This window comes from Podarcis cretensis (assembly GCF_951804945.1).
Source record: "Podarcis cretensis genome assembly, chromosome: 4".
In the NCBI taxonomy this organism is placed as follows: Eukaryota; Metazoa; Chordata; class Lepidosauria; order Squamata; family Lacertidae; genus Podarcis; species Podarcis cretensis.
In genome coordinates this window covers 61,982,737-62,003,135 of record NC_137173.1, presented here as the reverse complement: position 1 = coordinate 62,003,135, position 20,399 = coordinate 61,982,737, and the positions used below count along the sequence as shown (strand labels likewise).

The following is a 20,399-nucleotide window of genomic DNA, read 5'->3' as shown; positions in this document are numbered from 1 at the left end:
TTTTGTCCATCTGGCTGATTGGCTGGGGCCATTTGGTTTTTGCCTACTGCGTAGCAAATTGTCACAACTTGTAAGGTTGCGGTTAGGCATTGGTTTATGGTTTGGTTGGTTGAGGGGCAGTGGTTGAGTGCCTGCCCTTGGTAGGTTGAGTGCCTGCCCCTCTAATGCTGCTGCTGCAAGGGATTCCGTTAAAGGAATTGGGGGCTAACTATTGCTTGTCCACTCTGTCAAGGGGGCTCGGGCCATAGCAATGAGCTCCTGGTTGCATTTGGGGTGAGGGCAGGTTCCCTGCTCCGCGTAACCCCCAAGTGTATTCCCCTATTCTGACTTTCGCATCGTGCGGAATGTCAGTCTGTCCCCCATGGTGGGGGCAGATAGTCGCAACCAATGCCTAAGCAACCACTCACAAATTTGTATTTTAATAAAGTTGTGGCCAAAATTATGCCAAAAATCTTAAACAAAAAATTCTGTGTGATGTGTGAATTATTGGGGTGGCCCTGGGGACCTCGACACGCAACTGTGTTCCTTTAAACTAGAAGCCAGCACCAAGTGAAATGATTAAAGGACACTCAGACTTGGCACTTTCTTTGATACAATACTGCCCAATTTGCATGCTGGAAGAGGCTTCACATGCTACACCAAATCAAAACAAGATGACAAAGTCTACTTGAAATTAGCATGACTTCAAAGAGAAGCAAGAATTACACTGCTCCGAGAATCACATATCAACTGTTTGACAAGATGCAAAGTGTTGAAACAATCAGACTGATCAAATAACAACATTGGTAAGAATTACAATTCAGTAGCAGAACAATTAAATATTAGGGGCTTTTGAAGTAATATTTGGTAACATCAAATAATAATCAAATCTCTTAAGTAATATTGACATGAAGCAGGTGCCTTCGATGTACTCTTTCTAAGAGCCTGCTTTAAACATTTTTGTTTAGGTAAGCCTATTCAGGCACATATATGTTGGTGTGTTTTTAACACTTTTTAGTTTACTGTTAATTCTAATTATGCTTTAAAAGTTATAAATTGCTTGCTTTTCACTTTTTATTGATAATATTTCTTGTAAATTTCATAGAGGTTTTATTACAATCAAGCAGTATATAATTTTTGTAAAATAATATTTATTCAAAAGCCGTTGAAAATGTCTCTTTAGACATTTCTTCCTAAATTAGCCTCATTTGCCTTCAGTGATCTCAGCACATAGCCAAATCTGACATCATGACACGTCATAACCAATAATTGTGGTCACCAGAATTCCAAAGTCATTGAGATCGTTATTTGACTGATCCAAGAAACATTGCTCCAAAACTGACTCGGTTTCATTGGTCATTAGTGATGCTGTCATGTTGTAAAATCTAGCTGAATGCATCATTCTATTCATTGATTCTTACTCGACAGGCATATGACTGTCTCACGAAGAAGATAACCCAGTAATAAAATAAGAAAAAGACAACCACAATGGTGGAGGAGCATCAATAGATAGGAGAAATGAAGCTAGTGAATAAAGAAAAGTTAATATTTGCACAGGTAAGATTTTGGAGGGAAATTTATGACACAAACATACACATACAGGAAAAATATTTACTCACTAGCAAAGGTATTTATACTCACCTCCCTGGTCCTAAAACTACACTACAGTTTTAGCCATACATTTATTTATTTATTTGTGTGTTTTGTTATTAATGTAAAAAAATAGCACAACAGTCAATAACGAACTGGGAAAGCAATCTTCAAAACAAGACTAAAAACTAATGTAAGCTAGAGCCAGATAATACCATTCAGAAATCAAGCCAAAGGCCTGGCAAAAATGATTTAATATAGCCAAAAAAACAACAACACCCTCCACCCCCAGAAACAACAACTAGAAGGTTGTTCTTTCAGCGTTGTATTTCAAAGGTGGGTGCCAATACTCAGATTCACACAAAACACACCTCAGAAAGAGGTGGGACACAAAAGGGGGTCTCCCCAGCTGATGTTATTGGACAGGAAAAATGATACAGTCCTTTAGCTTTCCTGGTCCCCTGGTCCCCAGTCAGCAGCACACTGAGCTTTACCCCTCCTCCTTTCAGTTACCAGCAGCAACACTCAACACTGGTAAGTCAAGGGAGCAATGCTGTCCTACCAACTGCTCTTGTATCACTCACATACAAACGGCAAAAGATTCCAAACCTCTGGGTAATTTCCCTGTGGTTACTTGCAATGCCTAGCCACACAACTGTAGTTAAGAGCCTGTTCAAGAATTCCTTTAAGGAAAACAGAGCATGAGTGTTGGATGCACACCTTTCCCTTCACCACATGGAGGAATTAAGCCAATGAACAATGAGAATTATTTTAAAACACATGCAAAAGGTATCTGGCCATCCAATAAAGCCTCCCGCTTCCCAATTCTTTCAATGACAAATCCAGGTATTTTTGGCTCACTGCCCCTACCCATTTGTGGGATCGCAAAGTCCACCTCAGCACTGCCTATTGGAAAAGGGTGGCTGCATTGCCTGAGCACTGTGGAGGAGCAAGAACAAACAGCAGGATGAACCTGATGCTGAGTGGGAGGTGTGTTGAAGCAGTGGTGGAGATGAGGATGTCAGAATGTTGGTGGACAAAGCAGTGAATAGACTTTCTAAAATTTTGCTGGACCAGCAAGAAGCTGGAACGATGCCAGGGGCTTCTGCTGTTTTTCTTCACTAGTCCCTCCTACCTGCCATAAATGCATCAGTGACAGACTCAGTAATCACTAGTGGAAGAACTAGTGGTTTTAGGGATTCCAGCGGTGATAGGTCTGATGTGTGGACCCAAACAGATGGCCAAACATGTGAACCACCACTACAAGACCTGCATTATTCTCAGAAAGAAACTGGATATCCAGTAGTATAATGTGTTCAAATAAGGTGGCATGAACCGCTTGATACTTTCACCCTGTATGTGAGGGAGGGGATGAGTGTGTCCAAGACACTTTACTGGGTTAAGAGTTCTTCCTGGAACATTAGCATTTCTAGTGTGATCAATTCCTCCTTCTTATATTAGCACTTCACCCTTCAGGCTGTCATACTGAGAGAAATGTCTCCAATATGTCCAAGGCATAGATGGGAAAGGAAAGTAATAGTTACTCAGTCAACATGCTATATACACTTAAAATGATCAAGATTTTTATATACACTGAAGTTCATGATGCAAGAAAAAACAGTAACAATTCATTCCTTTAATTTATGACAAGTTCTTATCACAACAGAACTGTTTGCTGTAGAATGTGTGATGCTATTTGTCACAAACATACCACTTTAATAATTACCTGAAGTTGTTGTTCTAATGCAGCCGTAGCTTTGTCTCCACTAGCTTCATCTACTACAACAACCATATGTGTGAGGGAATTAACCTTGACTTGTTCCTGCTCCAAGGCTTCTTGAATGGCCTAAGACAAAAAAGGAGGGGGAAACCACACACACACAAATCACTTATGTGTTGTTACATACTTTGATGAAGTAAGCAGACTAGAAGTAGGGGGGGGGGGAGAGAATATTGTGAACAGAACTAGCAGAAATGTATGCCTTTACAGTGACACAGCACTTCTATTTCCTCTCTCCCTCTTGCCCCCGCATCTTTTCCAGAGGGTTTCCTCTGATTTTGAGCATGCAGGGAGGGAAGCTGCGTAGGGGAGGAGACTGGAAAGTTCCGGAAATGTTGGGTATCGCCCAATATCTTCCTCATTTTCACAAACCTTCAAGATATGCAATTATGCAATCCTAAATATTTTTACTAGGCAGTATAATTGCAATCCTTTACACACTTACCTGGCAGTAAGCCCCAATTAACTTAATAGGACCCACCTTTTGTCAAGGGCACTCCCCAGCCAAAGGAATGCACATGCCAGATAGTTAACTCTTTATTGTCAAAGCTGGCACTTAGTCACTTCTATGGCTCTGAATACCCACACACACCAGTCTAGCATCTCAGCAGCCATTCCCAGGTCTGCACTCTATGGAGCAGTTGCAGCAACAGCAGACAAGTCCCCTTCCACAAGTTTATGTACCTTCACTCAATGGGCTGCATGCATGTAGCCAGAGACAATACCTATGTGGAAAGCTTCCTCTGCTCATACCTCTTCAATCCCCCCTGGTTCTGGGAGACAGTGGTACAGGAGTGGGTGGGGATGCACCCAGCCCTACACTTGCATGACCTGCCTCTTCCTCCTCTTCTTCCAACTGATCCTGTGCTCCACCTCCCAGCTCTAAAGCTGCCTCTGATTCTTGCCTCCTACCTGGCACAGTTGTCCACAATTCACTGGCCTCCTCTCCTGAGTTGGACACCAGCCCCACTTCCCTCTGCGCACACTCATCTGTGGCCTGCCAGTCCCTGACACCTTTGAGTAAACACGCACAACATTATACTACAAACATTACAATTACTGTTGTGCTTAGTGAATATATATCCATGTGGTATGGCTATAAAGATGTTCTAGCTGCCTGTTTCAGAGTGCAATAATAATGTTTCCCTTAAACAGAGTGTGTGGACTTTATTCTTTCTCTGGTGGGAATGCTTTTTATTAGCACTCATGAGTCTGATATTAAATGGTTATACTGTATTGACTTCTGAGGAGCTTCCTTTGATGCTTTTCATCAGCTGAGATGTAGAAGTTTGCCTAACCATTGCTCAGCTCTTTTATCCAATTGCGGCCAGGGGGGCAAGGTGTGAATCAACCTAAAAGTCCTGGGACCTATCACAGGTTTTTGAAGGCTTTGGGGAAAGGGAATATAATCAGTGCTTTAGGTATTATAATTACTTTCATTTCTTTAATCTGGGACTAAAATCAAAGAATCACAGCCCCAAAATGGTAAATAAATGCATAATTAAATAATAAAGTGTACCAGGACCAAGAAAATTGGTCTTTCCTGCAGTAGCTCTTCACTTTCTATCTACGGGATAGAATAGTTTCACAACAAATTATAAATTAAATTGTGAAATGCAACAAAAGAATCCAAAGGATATTAGAAAAAGCAGGACTGTTCTAAGGTAACTTTCCAAACACTCTTTTTGTCCAATCTCCATCAGTGCTCCTGCTGGGAGAGGAGAGTGGAATTTACAACAGAATTCATTCCTGCAAAATTCAGCATATACAGAGGAAACCAGTATGTTGGATGGGATGCAAGATTATGGTAGCTTGATGTATTCAAGAGAAGACTGTCAACATATATTGTTTTGTAATATCATGTACCATATTTGATACTGTCTAAGAAATGACTTATGCCAAGGAAGTAATGGCAGTGTCACCATCCTTCACCAGAAAGAAAGAATAACTTAATCTCATGACACTTAACCTGGTTTGCAACAACATATATACAGGTTACACAATTCAGTATCCTGCAATCATAAGCCCTGAACCAAAATTGATTTGTTTACATGTTCAATATGTTAATCAGACTGAGTTTGAAAATCAACAACTTCTAGCAGACTTATGTTTCAACCTGCTGCAAATTTTCACATAAAAACCAAAAGTTATGACTTGGAGGTAGAGTTTACAGTTTATTTATTTGAATTAATATTTCTATATTCTACTCTTCACCTCATAGAACATTTATTTTCAGCCATGGATGCTGGGACTGGTGGCAATTCTTCCAGTCCCTGGTGAGGAAAGATGCTTAGATGGGGCCTGGAAGTGCCTCCAATCACAGCTGCCTGCCCCACAGCAAGGGCTATTTTTGTGTTTGAGAAGGGGACTTGAGAAGAAGGGAATAGAAATAGTGCTCAGCCCTCACCAATTATGCTACTGTTCATGAATGAAAGTTCATCTCCTGTTCATCTTTGCACTATAAATGTGCATTAACTATGCTATAAAGGGGAAGAGCTTGGTACATAATGTACCTTAGCTCTCTATTGGACAGTTAAGGAAAACACACTGAGGTTAACAGCGCTTGATCAGAGTGAGTACACTGTTTCCATGTCAATGGCGTTTTAATTGTCTGCCATAATGTCAGTGGCACTTACTGCTAATGTTAAGTGGCACACCTTCTACTAGGGATAGCATTCAAAGTAATCCCTTTTGTTATGCATTTGGTAACTTTATTTGCATCCCAACCTAATGGGAGAAACATCATTGTTGGTTGGAAAATTTAAGATTTAGGTACCAGTACTTCAGAGGACTTAGGGACGCGGGTGGCGGTGTGGGTTAAACCATAGAGCCTAGGACTTGCCGATCAGAACGTCGGTGAGCTCCTGTTGCTTGGTCCCTGCTCCTGCCAACTTAGCAGTTTGAAAGCATGTCAAAGTGCAAGTAGATAAATAGGTAACGGTCCAGCGGAAAAGTAAACGGTGTTTCCATGCGCTGCTCTGGTTCGCCAGAAGCAGCTTAGTCATGCTGGAAGCTGTATGCTGGCTCCCTCGGCCAATAAAGCGAGATGAGCGCCGCAACCCCAGAGTCGGCCACAACTGGACCTAATGGTCAGGGGTCCCTTTACCTTTACCTTTTACTTCAGAGGACATGCCTTTGAGGGCAAGCCAAGACTACCACTTTCTGACAAGAAATCAAATACAGTTACAGGAGGGGAACCACTCCTCATATAGAAGGTCAAAGGGATTTTGGAAGTCTCATTGATCTCTGTATCTTCCAGGATGTACTTTTCAGATAACTAGACATTCTGGTCAGCTCATAGGCTCCAGAAGATGCTTCCTTCTGTACTAGAAGAATGTTAAGATTAATGTAGAAGCCCTGGCCTTAGGAGTGAACCATCTGATTGATTTTAGTTTATTTAAGTGAATGATCACTATTTTAAGGTCTGTTTCCCCTATCTGGGTTAAGAAAGAGAAAATGAAACATTAGGAGCTGAGCCAAGTGTTAAATTTGACAGATGAGGCAAATAATGCAGACAAAAAAGTAACCATTAATGCAGCATTTACCTTCAAGGACAAAAGAATTAATCATCCTTTTCGGGAAGGAAATAAAAGTTTACAAAACACATCAGAGAGGAGTGAAGGAAAATAATTATGGTGATGGTATTAGATAACAGACCTAAAGAGAAGCAGACATTTTTGCTGACCTCTCTACCTACAAAAACACCATGGATCCACTAATACAGGAATCCAAACTCTTTCCATCGAGCTAGTACCCTGTCTCAACAGCTATATGTGAATGGCATTTCCACACTGAAATTGGAACGTATGAATGCAGAATAGGTTAGATGCACAGGAGAAACCTTGCTGTATCATTCAGGCAAAATTTGTGTCTGTCATCTTCATTATATAATTTTTGGCAAAAGCTAAACACATGCTTATTTACCCTAGCTTTTTGACACCTGAGATGTGTAGGAGTTACCTTATTTCTGTGGTTGTAAGTAGTTTTAAACTGTTCTTAACATTGTGTTTTAATTACTTTAACCAGCGCTGTGACCTTACAGTGAAATGAGAAAGGGGAGGAGGAGGTGGAGAAAAAGAGGAGGAGGAGGAGGATCTGGTTCATGAAGCCAAAATGTTTCTTTGCCCCTGCCTTAGAGAACTACTGAATCTAGTCAGTGGAAGAACAGAGCAAGGGTATCTCTGTGATCTGTATGGCACACCTGGAACTTAAATGTGCATAAAATGTTATAACCCTTTCAGATTGCTTTGCTAAGATCAATATGTACAGCAATAAATAGGTATATGTATGTGGGGAAACTAATTTTTATGTACCGCTATAGTGAGTGTGATGTTAAGGGACGCAGGTGGCGCTGTGGGTTAAAGCCTCAGTGCCTAGGACTTGCCGATCGAAAGGTCGGCGGTTCGAATCCCTGCGGCGGGGTGCGCTCCCGCTGCTCGGTCCCAGCGCCTGCCAACCTAGCAAATCGAAAGCACCTCCGGGTGCAAGTAGATAAATAGGGACCGCTTACCAGCGGGAAGGTAAACGGCGTTTCCGTGTGCGGCTCTGGCTCGCCAGATGCAGCTTTGTCATGCTGGCCACGTGACCCGGAAGTGTCTCCGGAGAGCGCTGGCCCCTGGCCTCTTGAGTGAGATGGGCGCACTACCCCAGAGTCTGTCAAGACTGGCCCGTACAGGCAGGGGTACCTTTACCTTTACTTTATAGTGAGTGTGATGTTCAGTCAAACACTTCCCAGCCTATTTATGAATAATAATAGTATATTAATTGTCATTCTATTTTAATTAGTCATGAAAAGTGAGTTGCATTCATTTATAATGGTTTATGTATTTTATTTATAGGAGGAATCAAGCTGTCAACCAAAGTAAACCCATTCACTCAAACTGGATATAAGCTTAGGCTTGCAGTCTTTATGTATAGCAGAAGCTAACAACAACAAAAAAGACAGTCGTACTAAAGTCTTTTGTTCACTATGTGCTAGCTCGTTGTTTTTATAATTAAATTCATTTTTCAAAAACATTCCACATCTTTTCCAATACAAAGGCAGGCACTCAGTTAGAATACTTTACAGTGCTCGGGGGCTGCATGCTCAGAGTCCCAGCACTGCTAATGAGATTAGAAATCCCAATTATAATAACTAATAGTGTCGATTTGCAACTGGAGGACTCTAGAAGGAAAGTACAAGATAGCAAAAGAAACCAGGGGAATAATAAAATCTGAAATGTTATTATTGTGTTTTCCAGTAAATAGTATATTGAAATTCCCCTTTCCCTTAGCACCCCAGCCCACTTTTTATTCTGTGAATAATGGCTGTGTGAAAGAAAGAAGAAAATGATGAGAATCCTGGACTTATTAATAGAAAATCCAGAATTTCTGTGTCATGTTCTGAAGGTTTTGTTCAGTTTCAATCTAGATTTGCTTTTATTAAATGTTTCAATTTCCCAAGAATACTATGTTGGCATTTTCTCAAATATATATATTTAATTTACATATCCACTAGAAACAAATGGACTCAAGAAATTTATTGACTTTGCTTACCTTATGCTCTTCTACCTGCCGCTTTAAGTCCTCCAAATCAGGTCCCAAGGGCTCTGACTCTATCCTTTTTGTTCTTTCTTCTGTTTTAGCTAACCATTCAGAGAGTTGGCTTAGCTGCTGATTCTGTAAATCCATCAGAACACGGTGCAAACTGGGGAAATATGTTTTTAAAAGCACAGCAAGTTAAAGTCAAGCAGATGTAACATATGATACATCTGTCAATTTTTTACCATAGGCCACAATTCATTGTTTACCATAGCCTCATGTTAGCCATACCAATAAAATTTTGATGAGGAGTTCACAAATAAAGGAACAGGGTATGGTTGCTTCCATGCTAAGGTCCAGGGCTCAGCAAACTTTTGCAGCAGGGGGCCAGTTCACTGCCCCTCAGACCTTGTGGGGGGCTGGACCATATTTTGAAGAAGAAAAAATGAATGAATTCCTATGCCCCACAAAGAACCCAGAGATGCATTTTAAATAAAAGGGCACATTCTACTCATGTAAAAACACACTGATTCCCAGACCGTCCATGGGCTGGATTTAGAAGGCAATTGGGCCAGATCCGGCCCCTGGGCCTTAGTTTGCCGACCCATGCTATAGTCATTTAGTGCTGCTAAGAAACTGCTTTCTTTTGTATTTTAACACATTTACATTTCTTTATTCATTTATTATATCCAGCATTTCACCATTTGTTTCCAAAGTGGCTTGCAGCAATATAAAATACATAATATTGAAAATGTAAAACATGTATTAAACTCCAAAATTGTAAATCTCAATGATTTAAACTCTAACAAGGAAAAAATGAAAACATCTGAGAAGCATTCAGGGTGCAAAGGCTTAATTTTATCTTATTCTACACTGCTCTGATAGCTTTTGGCTGTGAATAGGTTTATAAATCTGCAAATATATATAAATACTCCCCCTCAATAAACTTAAATGGAAGTTTTAGTTATAGCATAACATAGTACGAATTCTCCATGGCCAAGGTTCTTCTGCATGTGCATTACGGCCATTGCTGCCATCTGAACATTGACCAGGTAGTGTGGAAAGGTAACCAACATATATTTATCCCCCTCCCACCCCCAAAAAAGGAAACTTGCAGAGGTCATTGGGTGTGCTGAAGCTAGCTTTCCTGACGACCCTTGGGAAATTAGGCTGGGGACTGTATACAGCCTTTGGGCTACAGGTTCTCCACCACAATTCTATTCTATTTATGAAATGTTCCATTCAGCAAAGGTTCCTTCCAATGTTAATTGCTTCCTGCTTGCAATTCTTCTCTTTTATTGCTTACTGCTGTGTGCAGCAGTGGCATTACTAATGGAAAACATTGCTTATTGTTCCTTATTGTTATAGTTTCTGTTCTAAGTTTTGATGGTTGAATTATTTTATTGTTTGAGTTGTGTGGGACTACCCAGGCGACCTCATTAATTGGACACTCAGTAATGGTCCAAAAGAAATATATACCTCCACAAGAATGGAAATTGTCCTTAAAAGGCAACTAAGAGATACTATTGAAGTGGTAATTAACAGGCAGTCCTGCTGCCACTAAAGGACATGCCATTAAAGGGCAGAAATTAAAGGGCTGTACCTGCAAAGAAAATATGTAATTAATAGAATTCCTAATATGTCTCAATAGCACTTGACATATGCATACTAGCACCAAAATTCCATTAAATTTTCTTTTTAACATGGACCACAAAACAGATCTAGAACAAGTTGTGGGAAAACACTGGAGTATAATTATTTAGAATCATAGAACTGTAGAGTTGGAACCGACCCCAAGGGTCATCTAGTCCAACGCGCTGGAATACAGGAATCTCAGTTAAAGCATCCATGACAGATCACCATCCAAACATGTTTACAATGTCATCTAGATGCAGCATAAAAGTTATATTTAAAAAGATGGTAACATCAAATAAAAGAGAATTTCCTTGAAGCAGATATGTATTTAATGGTAATCAGTGGCAATCGAAATTATTTTTCCTTAAGAACCATTCATATTACAGTAGATTGATGATTCAGCATGTTAAAACACAGAGATTTCTAGTAATATTTTAACTACAGCGAAATGGCCAAAGTGTTATACTCATTATTCAATAACCAGTTTTAGGGCTCACAAAAGTCAACAACTGGACTACTGAAAGGGCAAAATCCTTCTCACTGGAAATGTCAATGAAAAAGAATTATGCCTCAGAATACTATTCACTTTACATATTAGAAAAGCAACACTTTGCTTGCCTTTGGGGAATTTTCAGATTATGGTCATGATCCACAGAATCTCCTTAGGTTTAATTAGAACATATGAAGAGAAATGAACAAAACCATATTCACTTAAATGTTGTTTACTTTTGGGAATGGTATAATTTCACTGTATTAACTGATTTCCCTATATAATAATGTCAAAGAAGCAAATATTTTGACTTCTGAGAAAGGGTCAAATCCAGATAGAGATCCAAGTCCCTGCTATAACTGTTGCAACACAAACAACAACTACAACTGTATTGTGTGAGACCAGTATGTCTCTACCATTCCCTAAATATCCCAGTGCATTTTTTTGCATCAGTATTAATGGGATAGCAGCAAGACAGAGTAAGAATACAAACAGTGGTGGCTCTTTTTCTTCTTTCACCTCTTCCCTGTCCTACAAAACAACCCAACATTTTGAATATTTAACAGTCAGGAGAGGTTGTTGGTTTGTTTTTGAGGGTAGGTTGGGTGGGGGAGAGAAGGGAAGTAACCTTCCCAAACAATTGTGAAGACTTATAGGGGGCTGTCAATTCTGGAATGCTTTATTATTGAATTATATGGTGAATAATACATACCATGGGATAAAACTAAGAAGTGGACAGAGAAGTCCTTTGTAAATTCATATTTGTTTATCTAAGCAAGGGATGGGATACCTCAGGCACGGGGACACCAAATACGGCCCTCTAAGGCTCTCTGTTTGGCCCTTGGGATTCTTAGAAAGCCACAACTTCCCTCACCAGCCACACTCTATGACTGACTCAAGTGCTTTATCGAGTAATTCGAAGTCCTTTGTTTTTAGTTTCCGACCACCAGTGTGCCTCAACTACACTACAAAAATAAAGAGGACAACTCTTATCATGTTAAACTAGTGTTAATGTTTATCATTTATATTTTTTCACCACCCCGCACCCCACCCCCACCCCACAAGTTCTTTGTTAAGACCATTTGAGAGATTTAGAATGACTGGCCAATTCACAGTTTCTTCTGGGCTCTTAGGCAACTCTGAATAATGTGTTTTTGATAGCCTCTTAAATAGCTAAGGAAAAGACCATATATTTATAGACCCAGTATTTCAAATATACCGTTTCATTCTGTGTCATATTATATCAAATTGTGGTGAAGTGTTGCTATTTACTTTAGTAATCAGCTTCCAGTCTCTCAGCCCAGAAGCAAATGGATTTCAATCACATACAAAAAAGAATTGCTATGGTATGACAGTGGTTTAATTATAACATGGTATATCAATGTTTATTGAGACAAGGAACATTATGGTTGAAAGCGATTTTTTAAAGCTATTTTTTTTCACCACTTTTTTGTCTAAAGTTTTTCTCTAACCTTTCACACATTTATTTTAGCTAATGCTTAACAGAAGGTCTAATACTGAAATCTAATTTAAGGACCATTATGAAATCTTTGCAATGTGCTTCGATGTTAAACCAGCCTTTTTGTTCTCAAAATATCCATAACTTAATTTGTCATGGCAAGACCTTTTACTAAACAGATTCAATTTTTAAAGCCTTCATGCATTATTTTGTTGCCAATTATGCAAGAGAGTCAAAATATTGGTATCTATGAGGGCAGTAAAGCTTTAATGAGTAGGTGCAAAACCTTTAGCAGATTAACCAGTAAAGAGCAAAAGTAAGAACACAATAGTTCTAATTTTCTTTTGTTCTGGTGCATTATTATATTGATGAATAAAAATATATTTTAAAAATAACATATACAGTGGTACCTTGGGTTAAGTACTTAATTCGTTCTGGAGATCTGTTCTTAACCTGAAACTGTTCTTAACCTGAAGCACCACTTTAGCTAATGGGGCCTCCTGCTGCTGCCGCGCCACCGGAGCACATTTCTGTTCTCATCCTGAAGCAAAGTTCTTAACCCGAGGTACTATTTCTGGTTACTCTGTAACCTGAAGCGTATATAACCTGAAGCGTATGTAACCCAAGGTACCACTGTATACATTTTCCTTCTAATAATTCTGGTGAATAAACTTGTATCCCAGTAACGCTGTCAAGATGAAGGATAGGCACCAACTCTGGAATATTTAATGACATCATTTAATGACATGTGATTCACCATCTGGCATCACATGACATTGCAAGTCGTGATGATTATATTTATGTATTGAAAGTACTTATATGCCCCTGTTCAGAGTCCCCACAGAATGGTTTACCTAAGATTCTTGCAACAGTATCATGTTCCCCTCCCAAAATAAAATGACCATAAAATTGAAATATGACTGTTTACTTGGAAGTTGCAACTTATTTTCCCCCTCCTCTCTGCAGGGTAAGAAGTTCCTATGGTGGCAGTTAGAAGAGAGAGGGACGACCACTGGGAGCTGAGTGGTGGCAGTTTATCAGATTGTTCTTCTCCTGTCCCATCAGGGCAAGATGGCAGACTGTATTATACTGTATTATACATGCCACAGCTCAAACTATCTGTGATTCCATTCTATAACCAAGTATTCTTCCAGCACAGGGGGCTAATCTCTGATCCCCAATGTCTGAACCAGTCAAGCCCAGCAATTCTTGCCAGTTTTGTTTTTCAGATTACTAGGGTTTACTGCTTTCCCAAGGCTTTTCCTTACTGATTCTTCTGGACATAAGTAGCTTTATTTTGATAGGATGCTTTCCTCAATCAAAATAATTATAGTTTACCCAAAGAGAGGAAAATGATATACTATTACATTGTCCTCAAGCATTTATTTACTTCAAGGACAAAACTGATTATCCCAATACCTTTCATACTGTTGGGAACTTGTCATTTGAAGCAAGTGATGCATATCAGGGCAAAATAATTTGTAAGCTCACATATACACTGAACTGTTGGTGACTAACCAAGAAAAAGATTTTGGGAGTCATGACCGATAAACACCATTAAAACTTTTAACCCAGTCTGTGCCAGAAATAAAAGAAACTCCATATCAGGAATTACTTATTCCTCTATTTCTATTAATATTTGTAACCCACATTTCTCTCTTACTAAATGGAGCAGATGACAAACCATGCAAAACAATAACCCAGTCAATTAAAACACAATAAATTCAGCAAAACAACACACTAAGGCTAAAAAAAAATGGTACATTCAAGATGCTCTCTTAAAGAATGGCAAGTTCAAATAGGAGTAGGCTGTCCTTATGTGTAAAGGGATTGAAAATAAGATGCCTAATATTACCAAAGACTTTACACATATCTAAAGTGTGGCCCTGTTTGGAATATGGAGTGCAATTCTGATTTCCCAATCTAAAAGGCAGGGGGTATTATGGAGCTAGAAAAACCGGAGAAAACCAAAACACATTTGATTTAACATCAGGTGGCTTTCAGCGTTAAGCACAATAAATCATTAACAATAATCACTATAAAAAACAACCAGTTTTTATGAATAAAAATACAATTGTACCTACCTGAAGCATCATTTTCCATTCCCCATGAAAGTTCAGGTGATTGGGCAGAGCCACTAATCTGCTGACTTTTCATGGCAGGAATGGGAAAAGTAACACTAGACATCAAAATCGTGCAATAAAATTGGTTGACAGGAGAGGCAAATAAAAGTACTTCTTTACATAGCACAAAAGAAAGAAACAGCTGGCACAAAAGATGGTGACACTCACCAGCATGGCTTGCTTTAAAACAGGAGTGGCTAATCCTCTTTTTGGCACCAGGACTGCAGTCACCCAGGGGCCCCACCACGTGGGGCCACATACCAGTGGTGGATGTGGTCAGAACACACTGCCATGTACACATGCGTGCACACACACAGAGAAAATAGTTTATCCAATGACTGTGGTCGGGGAAACATACATCCCCTTTACTATGCCCACCGCAGTTCTGTGTGTACTTTAAATCAGGTTTTTTGGTGGCGCTGTGGTTTAAACCACAGAGCCTAGGGCTTGCCGATCAGAAGATCGGCGGTTCGAATCCCTGCGACGGGGTGAGCTCCCTGCTCCTGTTAACCTAGCAGTTTGAAAGCATGTCAAAGTGCAAGTAGATAAATAGGTACCGCTCTGGCGGGAAGGTAAACAGCGTTTCCGTGCACTGCTCTGCTTCGCCAGAAGCGGCTTAGTCATGCTGGCCACATGACCCGGAAGCCGTACGCCGGCTCCCTCGGCAAATAAAGCGAGATGAGCGCCGCAACCCCAGAGTCGTCCGTGACTGGACTTAACGGTCAGGGGTCCTTTAACCTTTTTACTGAAATCAGAGTAGTCTGGAAGGGCCAGAAAAATGTGCTTGCAACAATAGTTATCCTTTCTTTACAAGGTGATGAGACAAATTCATGGAAGCTAAATGAAACCTCCCCATTAAGAGGCAATATCACCACTGGCAAGCAGTTGCCTGAGAGGCAACCATAGGGTAGTGCTCACCTTCATACGCAGCTTGCAGGTTTCCTCGAGGCATCCTGTTGGAAGCAGGATGTTTAACAAAATCTGGACTGTTCCAGCAGGATTATTTTATGTTCTTAATTACAAATTAAAGCATGCTAACCCCATTTTAAGAATAGTTTCTACCAGAGAGCTGGCAGCTTTTTTAAAAACTCAACTGATCTCTGTGACCTTGTGAATCTGGAATCAATCTGTAAACTCAAGCTACAGATACCTAATGTTCAAGGGAAGCACAGAACAACTGATATCAAAACGCACCAAATTTTAATGTTGACCTGTCTGAGGACACTGTGAACACACAACTAGGGCCAAGTTTATTTTAATAATAGTGTTTTAAATACATCCACAGATCACATGCCTATTTTCTAAGTACATAAATATGACTGTTCCGTTTTTAAACTGGCAGTATTTTTCATCAGTCCTTGCAATTCTGAAATTATTTAAACACTGTGTATTTGATTGGCAATACTGTCAAATCTTTTGTTCCGATGTAAGTATGGGTCTTGTACTATTTTAACAATACACCTTTTTCCTTAACAAAAGGTGAGGAGAGAACAAGAAATTATAGTTTTGGAACTGGAATAGAAAGCAGTACACCCAGTTGAAATGACATAATCAACCATAACTGTATTAAAAAACCCGAAGTTGCTTTTAAAAAGAAACCTACAAATATATGACAAACTCTCATTGCAATATGGGAGCTCCATTAATCGAGCTCTACTATAAACGATAATTATGCCATTAATCTCATCATAGTTTAAAGCAGCTTATCATCACACTGTTCTAGGCTGTTTTTTATCTTAGGTTCTGTCAGATTTGTGTGATTCTGAAGTAAAATTCCAATTGAACTAAATCAGAAATGGCTTTGATTATCGATCTTGGAACCGCTCTCACTCACTTAAAGCACAGGGTACACATCTGACTAGCTTCAGTTTTCACATCCCTTGCTCTTGTGAACTCCAAGATGGCATGAGCACTTATCTGAAGGCTTATCAACCAGTTCTTTGCTGTGGATCAGGTATAAGTCCAGAGTAGTAGAGTCCCTTGCCGCTTTCTTTACCTTCTAAGAGATTAAATTGTCAGCAAGACTAGGGAAGAATTAATTGGACACTGTTCTGTTCCAGATGATGATCCATGTAGAACAAGGGTTCTAGTCAAACAGGAGGTTCACAGCAATCACAGTCAAGTGACAAAGAGAAGGAATGAGCAAGGAAAATCCATACAGAGCATGCCCATGCTTTGATAAGCTAAATCCAACAGAGGCAAAGTAAGGCATGACATTCAAGAGGCTCAACTCCTGACAAAAGTTTTGAATTTTGCTTCAGTAGCAGCCTGATTGATTGATTGATTGATTGATTCAATCAACCAACCCTAGGGGGAGAAGCCTCTTTAGCTCAAGGGGCCTTACTTGTGAAGAATGCTAGATTGGAACTTCTGGGATGGACATATCAGAGTTGGAGAATGGCAAGACAACTTCGTATAGCTACATCCTGTGTCAAAATTTCTGGGGCAGCGAGGAATCCATGGGACATCTTTGACAGTGATTCCCTCTGATTCTCTGACTCTTCCTTCAAATCCATGGCCTTCTTGCCCCAGGGGGCATAGGGGAGAGGAGTCTGATTGTGGGATCTTTAAAAATGTTCCATTCTCAGCAGTTAGACTTCAGGCAGATATTAGGCTGCTTGAAATAGCCCTAGAGTTATTCAGGAAAGGATCAGCCATGCTTTCTAGCTGGCTGAAGTCTGTAGTATGCTGTTTTGCTTTCCTTCAGTTGCTACTTAGATTCTTTCAATGGTGTTTCCATACTGGCATATATATTCTTAACATATAATGCAATTCCTCATCCTTTTATGTTGGATATATTCCTTTTGAACAAGGTATAACTTTCAAGTGCTGAATTTCAATCATGAGACTCAAGGTCTCACGGATACCTATCAGATCATACTTTTCTTTCTGCGTTAGGATTGCAAGTTGTCGTGCTTGTTTCCTACACTTTTGACTGCCAGTTCTGAAACTGCCAAGGCTGTTTATTCACATAGATAGGGATAGCAAAGGTATGGAAAGTCCCCATTCCCTTCCTAACAAAGTGCAATAACAAGATAAAAGTTTATGTGGGAATAACATTTGTATTGAGTGTGAAACGTCTCTCAATAAGGCCTTTTAAAATGTGAGCTTGCAGATCTGTGGCTCTTGTACATCTGCTCCACTTCCATTCTCTTACAATCAATTTTGACGCTCATGAAATTGCAGCAAAGCAAGAGAAATACAACAAAATCTGAACAAAACAGCACACCCTGAAACAATATTTGCACCAATTACAAAAGTGTTTGCTCAAGTTTATATTTACTCACTTGCTCTGTTTTTCCATACTTGTGACCCTGAGATTTTCCCATCGTGAATTAAGAAGATTCATTTGTTCTTGTATTTCATTTTCTTCATCTTCTGAAAGCTTCCCAAATGACAGAAGTTGGCTGCCTATTTGCAAAACATCACCAACACGTCCCTGGTGAGCTGTTAATTCCATCATAAAACCCTTCAAAAACAATTTTAACAAAGATTACCACCAGAGAAAGAAAGATGTATTTAGAAATTACAGATTCTATTGAAAATTCTAAACTTTATTCAATAAAATGTTTTGACAACAATTTTAGACTTTTAAATACAAATAAATTTGGCTGTTGCTAGAACACAGTCTTTTGAGCAAGAGCAAAAGGAAGACCAAAGTACCAATTGAATTTCAAGCTTTTGGTCTTAATGCGCAAAACAGATAAAAGATCAGCAATTAGCAGATGGTGAAGTGTTTATGTTGGTTTTTCAATCTGTGTTGTTCACACATACCTCGTGGGTGTGAAACTGCTCTTTAACTTCTTCTACATCAGTGGATATATCTCCTTGTGCTTGCAAAGAATCTTCAGTAGACAGAAGCCATGAGAGTACTTCTTCTAATGCAGTTTGGTAGCCTTCCAGATCTACTTCTGTATCCATGGGTGAAGTTGCAAATAATCTCTGTTCATGTGTTTCCAAACGCTGCACAAAAAAGGGAAAAAGGCTTTTTGAGCAACATCCAATTAATCTGGGATCAAATAGTTCTTCTAGCCTACTAAATGGAATGCAGTTGTTTTAATTCTACCTAACAGTTTCCCTTTTGCATCAAAATCCTTATGAACATTCTTTGAAATATCACTGAGCAATGGGACTGGGAGGAAAGCACAGATAAATATAAAATGAACTAAAAGTCATTTTTCATGCACACCCCTGTTATAAGTTCAAGTATATAAATATATCTAATTTTTATGAACTGTGTAGAGCTCACCTCCTTAATTTATTGATCTCAGTATGATGTCCAAGCAATTACATTTTATCTGCATGCAAACATGCATGCAAATGCTACCCAGATGCAATAGAAAAGATTTTAAATTAAAGTTTACATGCATGCAACAGTGGGCTAAAATAATTCCCTAATACTTATTGAGACTGCAATTTACAGTTTTTGAAAACTGTGTGTATCAATATACAAGTGTAAGTCTGCAGCAAGGAGATTGTAAGATGAAAGCATCTTCCCTTAGTTTCAGAACTCTGACTGGCTTCCAGAGCCAGCCCACCCATGAGGAAAAGTGTGGTGACCACCTCAGGCAGCAGGATCCACAGGGGCAGAAGAGCCTGATGTTAATCTTTATTGCTTCCTTGTTTCTGATGTAGATATTCACTTCTCCCCTGGTGTGGGGACATGCCATTTTGGAGTTTGCCTTAGGCACCAAAATGTATTGGACCGGCCTTGCTGTGTACACACAACACACACTGTGGTTTGTTAAGGGTTTCTGGGAATTGTAATGTGAGTGGTAAACTACAGCGCCCCAATTTTTTGAGGGAAAGAATGTACTTTGAAGATATAGTGTGTATATATCAGTCAAACAACTCTCTTTCTTTGATGATATGTGTCAGTTCCTGGTCATAAGGAATGACCCAAGATGTCTGAGGGAAGTAAAACTAACAAAACTTCTCAGCTGGCTTCTGTACATCTGTTGGGGATACAGAATTTCTCACTTCATGAGGCACGTGGAAAGCCTATTTATTTGTTTACGTCACATACCAGTCTTCCATACAAGTCAATGGAGTAGACAAGATCAGACAATAAGCACAAGAAAGAGAGATTAGGTAGGTATATCTTGAGCGATGGAAGCAGTATGGCTGAGTGTGCACACACTCAGAGGATGACCACCAAACTATTCTAAATATCTTTGCAGAAGCTTATGAAAAGCTTGGCCTATCACTCAACATCCAAAAAACCAAAGTGCCGCACCAACAAGTACAAAATAACCCCTCTGCAGCGCCACAAATCCAACTCAATGGTGTAATGTTGGAAAATGTCAATCACTTCTCCTACCTAGGCAGTTATCTTTCCACAAGGGCCAACTTTGATGCCGAAATCCAGCATTGCCTGAGCTCTGCGAGTGCGAATTCCTCCCAATTGAAATGCAGGGTGTTCGAGGACCGGGACATTCACAGGGAAACCAAAATGCTTGTTTACAAAGCTATTGTACTACCAACCTCACTGTATGCTTGTGAAACATGGACCACTTATAAACACCAACACCAGCTCCTTGAAAGATTCCATCAAGGGTGTCTCCGAAAATTTTTACACATCACTTGGGAAGACAGGCGAACTAATATCAGTGTATTGGAAGAAGCAAAGATCACCAGTGTTGAAGCAATGATTCTTCAACATCAACTTCGTTGGACTAGTCATGTTGCATGGATGCCTGATGATCGTATTCCAAAACAACTACTCTATTCTGAACTTAAAAATGGAAAGCATAATGCTGGTGGTCAAGAAAAGAGGTTTAAAGACTGTCTCAAGGCAAATGTAAAAAAATGTAGTATAAACAC

General features: G+C 39.6%; 1 protein-coding gene across 10 annotated transcripts in view; it reads right to left on the bottom strand.

Annotated features, from left to right (window-relative positions):
• DMD (dystrophin) overlaps positions 1–20,399 on the bottom strand; it is a 1,027,161-nt gene that overhangs the window by 625,900 nt on the left and 380,862 nt on the right. For all 10 annotated transcript variants that reach the window (XM_079972189.1, XM_079972196.1, XM_079972191.1 and 7 more), the window contains 4 exons: positions 18,351–18,539; positions 17,864–18,045; positions 8,885–9,035; positions 3,296–3,415 (listed from right to left, as the gene is read on the bottom strand). In XM_079972189.1, coding sequence (XP_079828315.1) covers positions 3,296–3,415; positions 8,885–9,035; positions 17,864–18,045; positions 18,351–18,539 — 642 coding nt within the window. The remainder of the gene's footprint in view (positions 1–3,295; positions 3,416–8,884; positions 9,036–17,863; positions 18,046–18,350; positions 18,540–20,399) is intronic.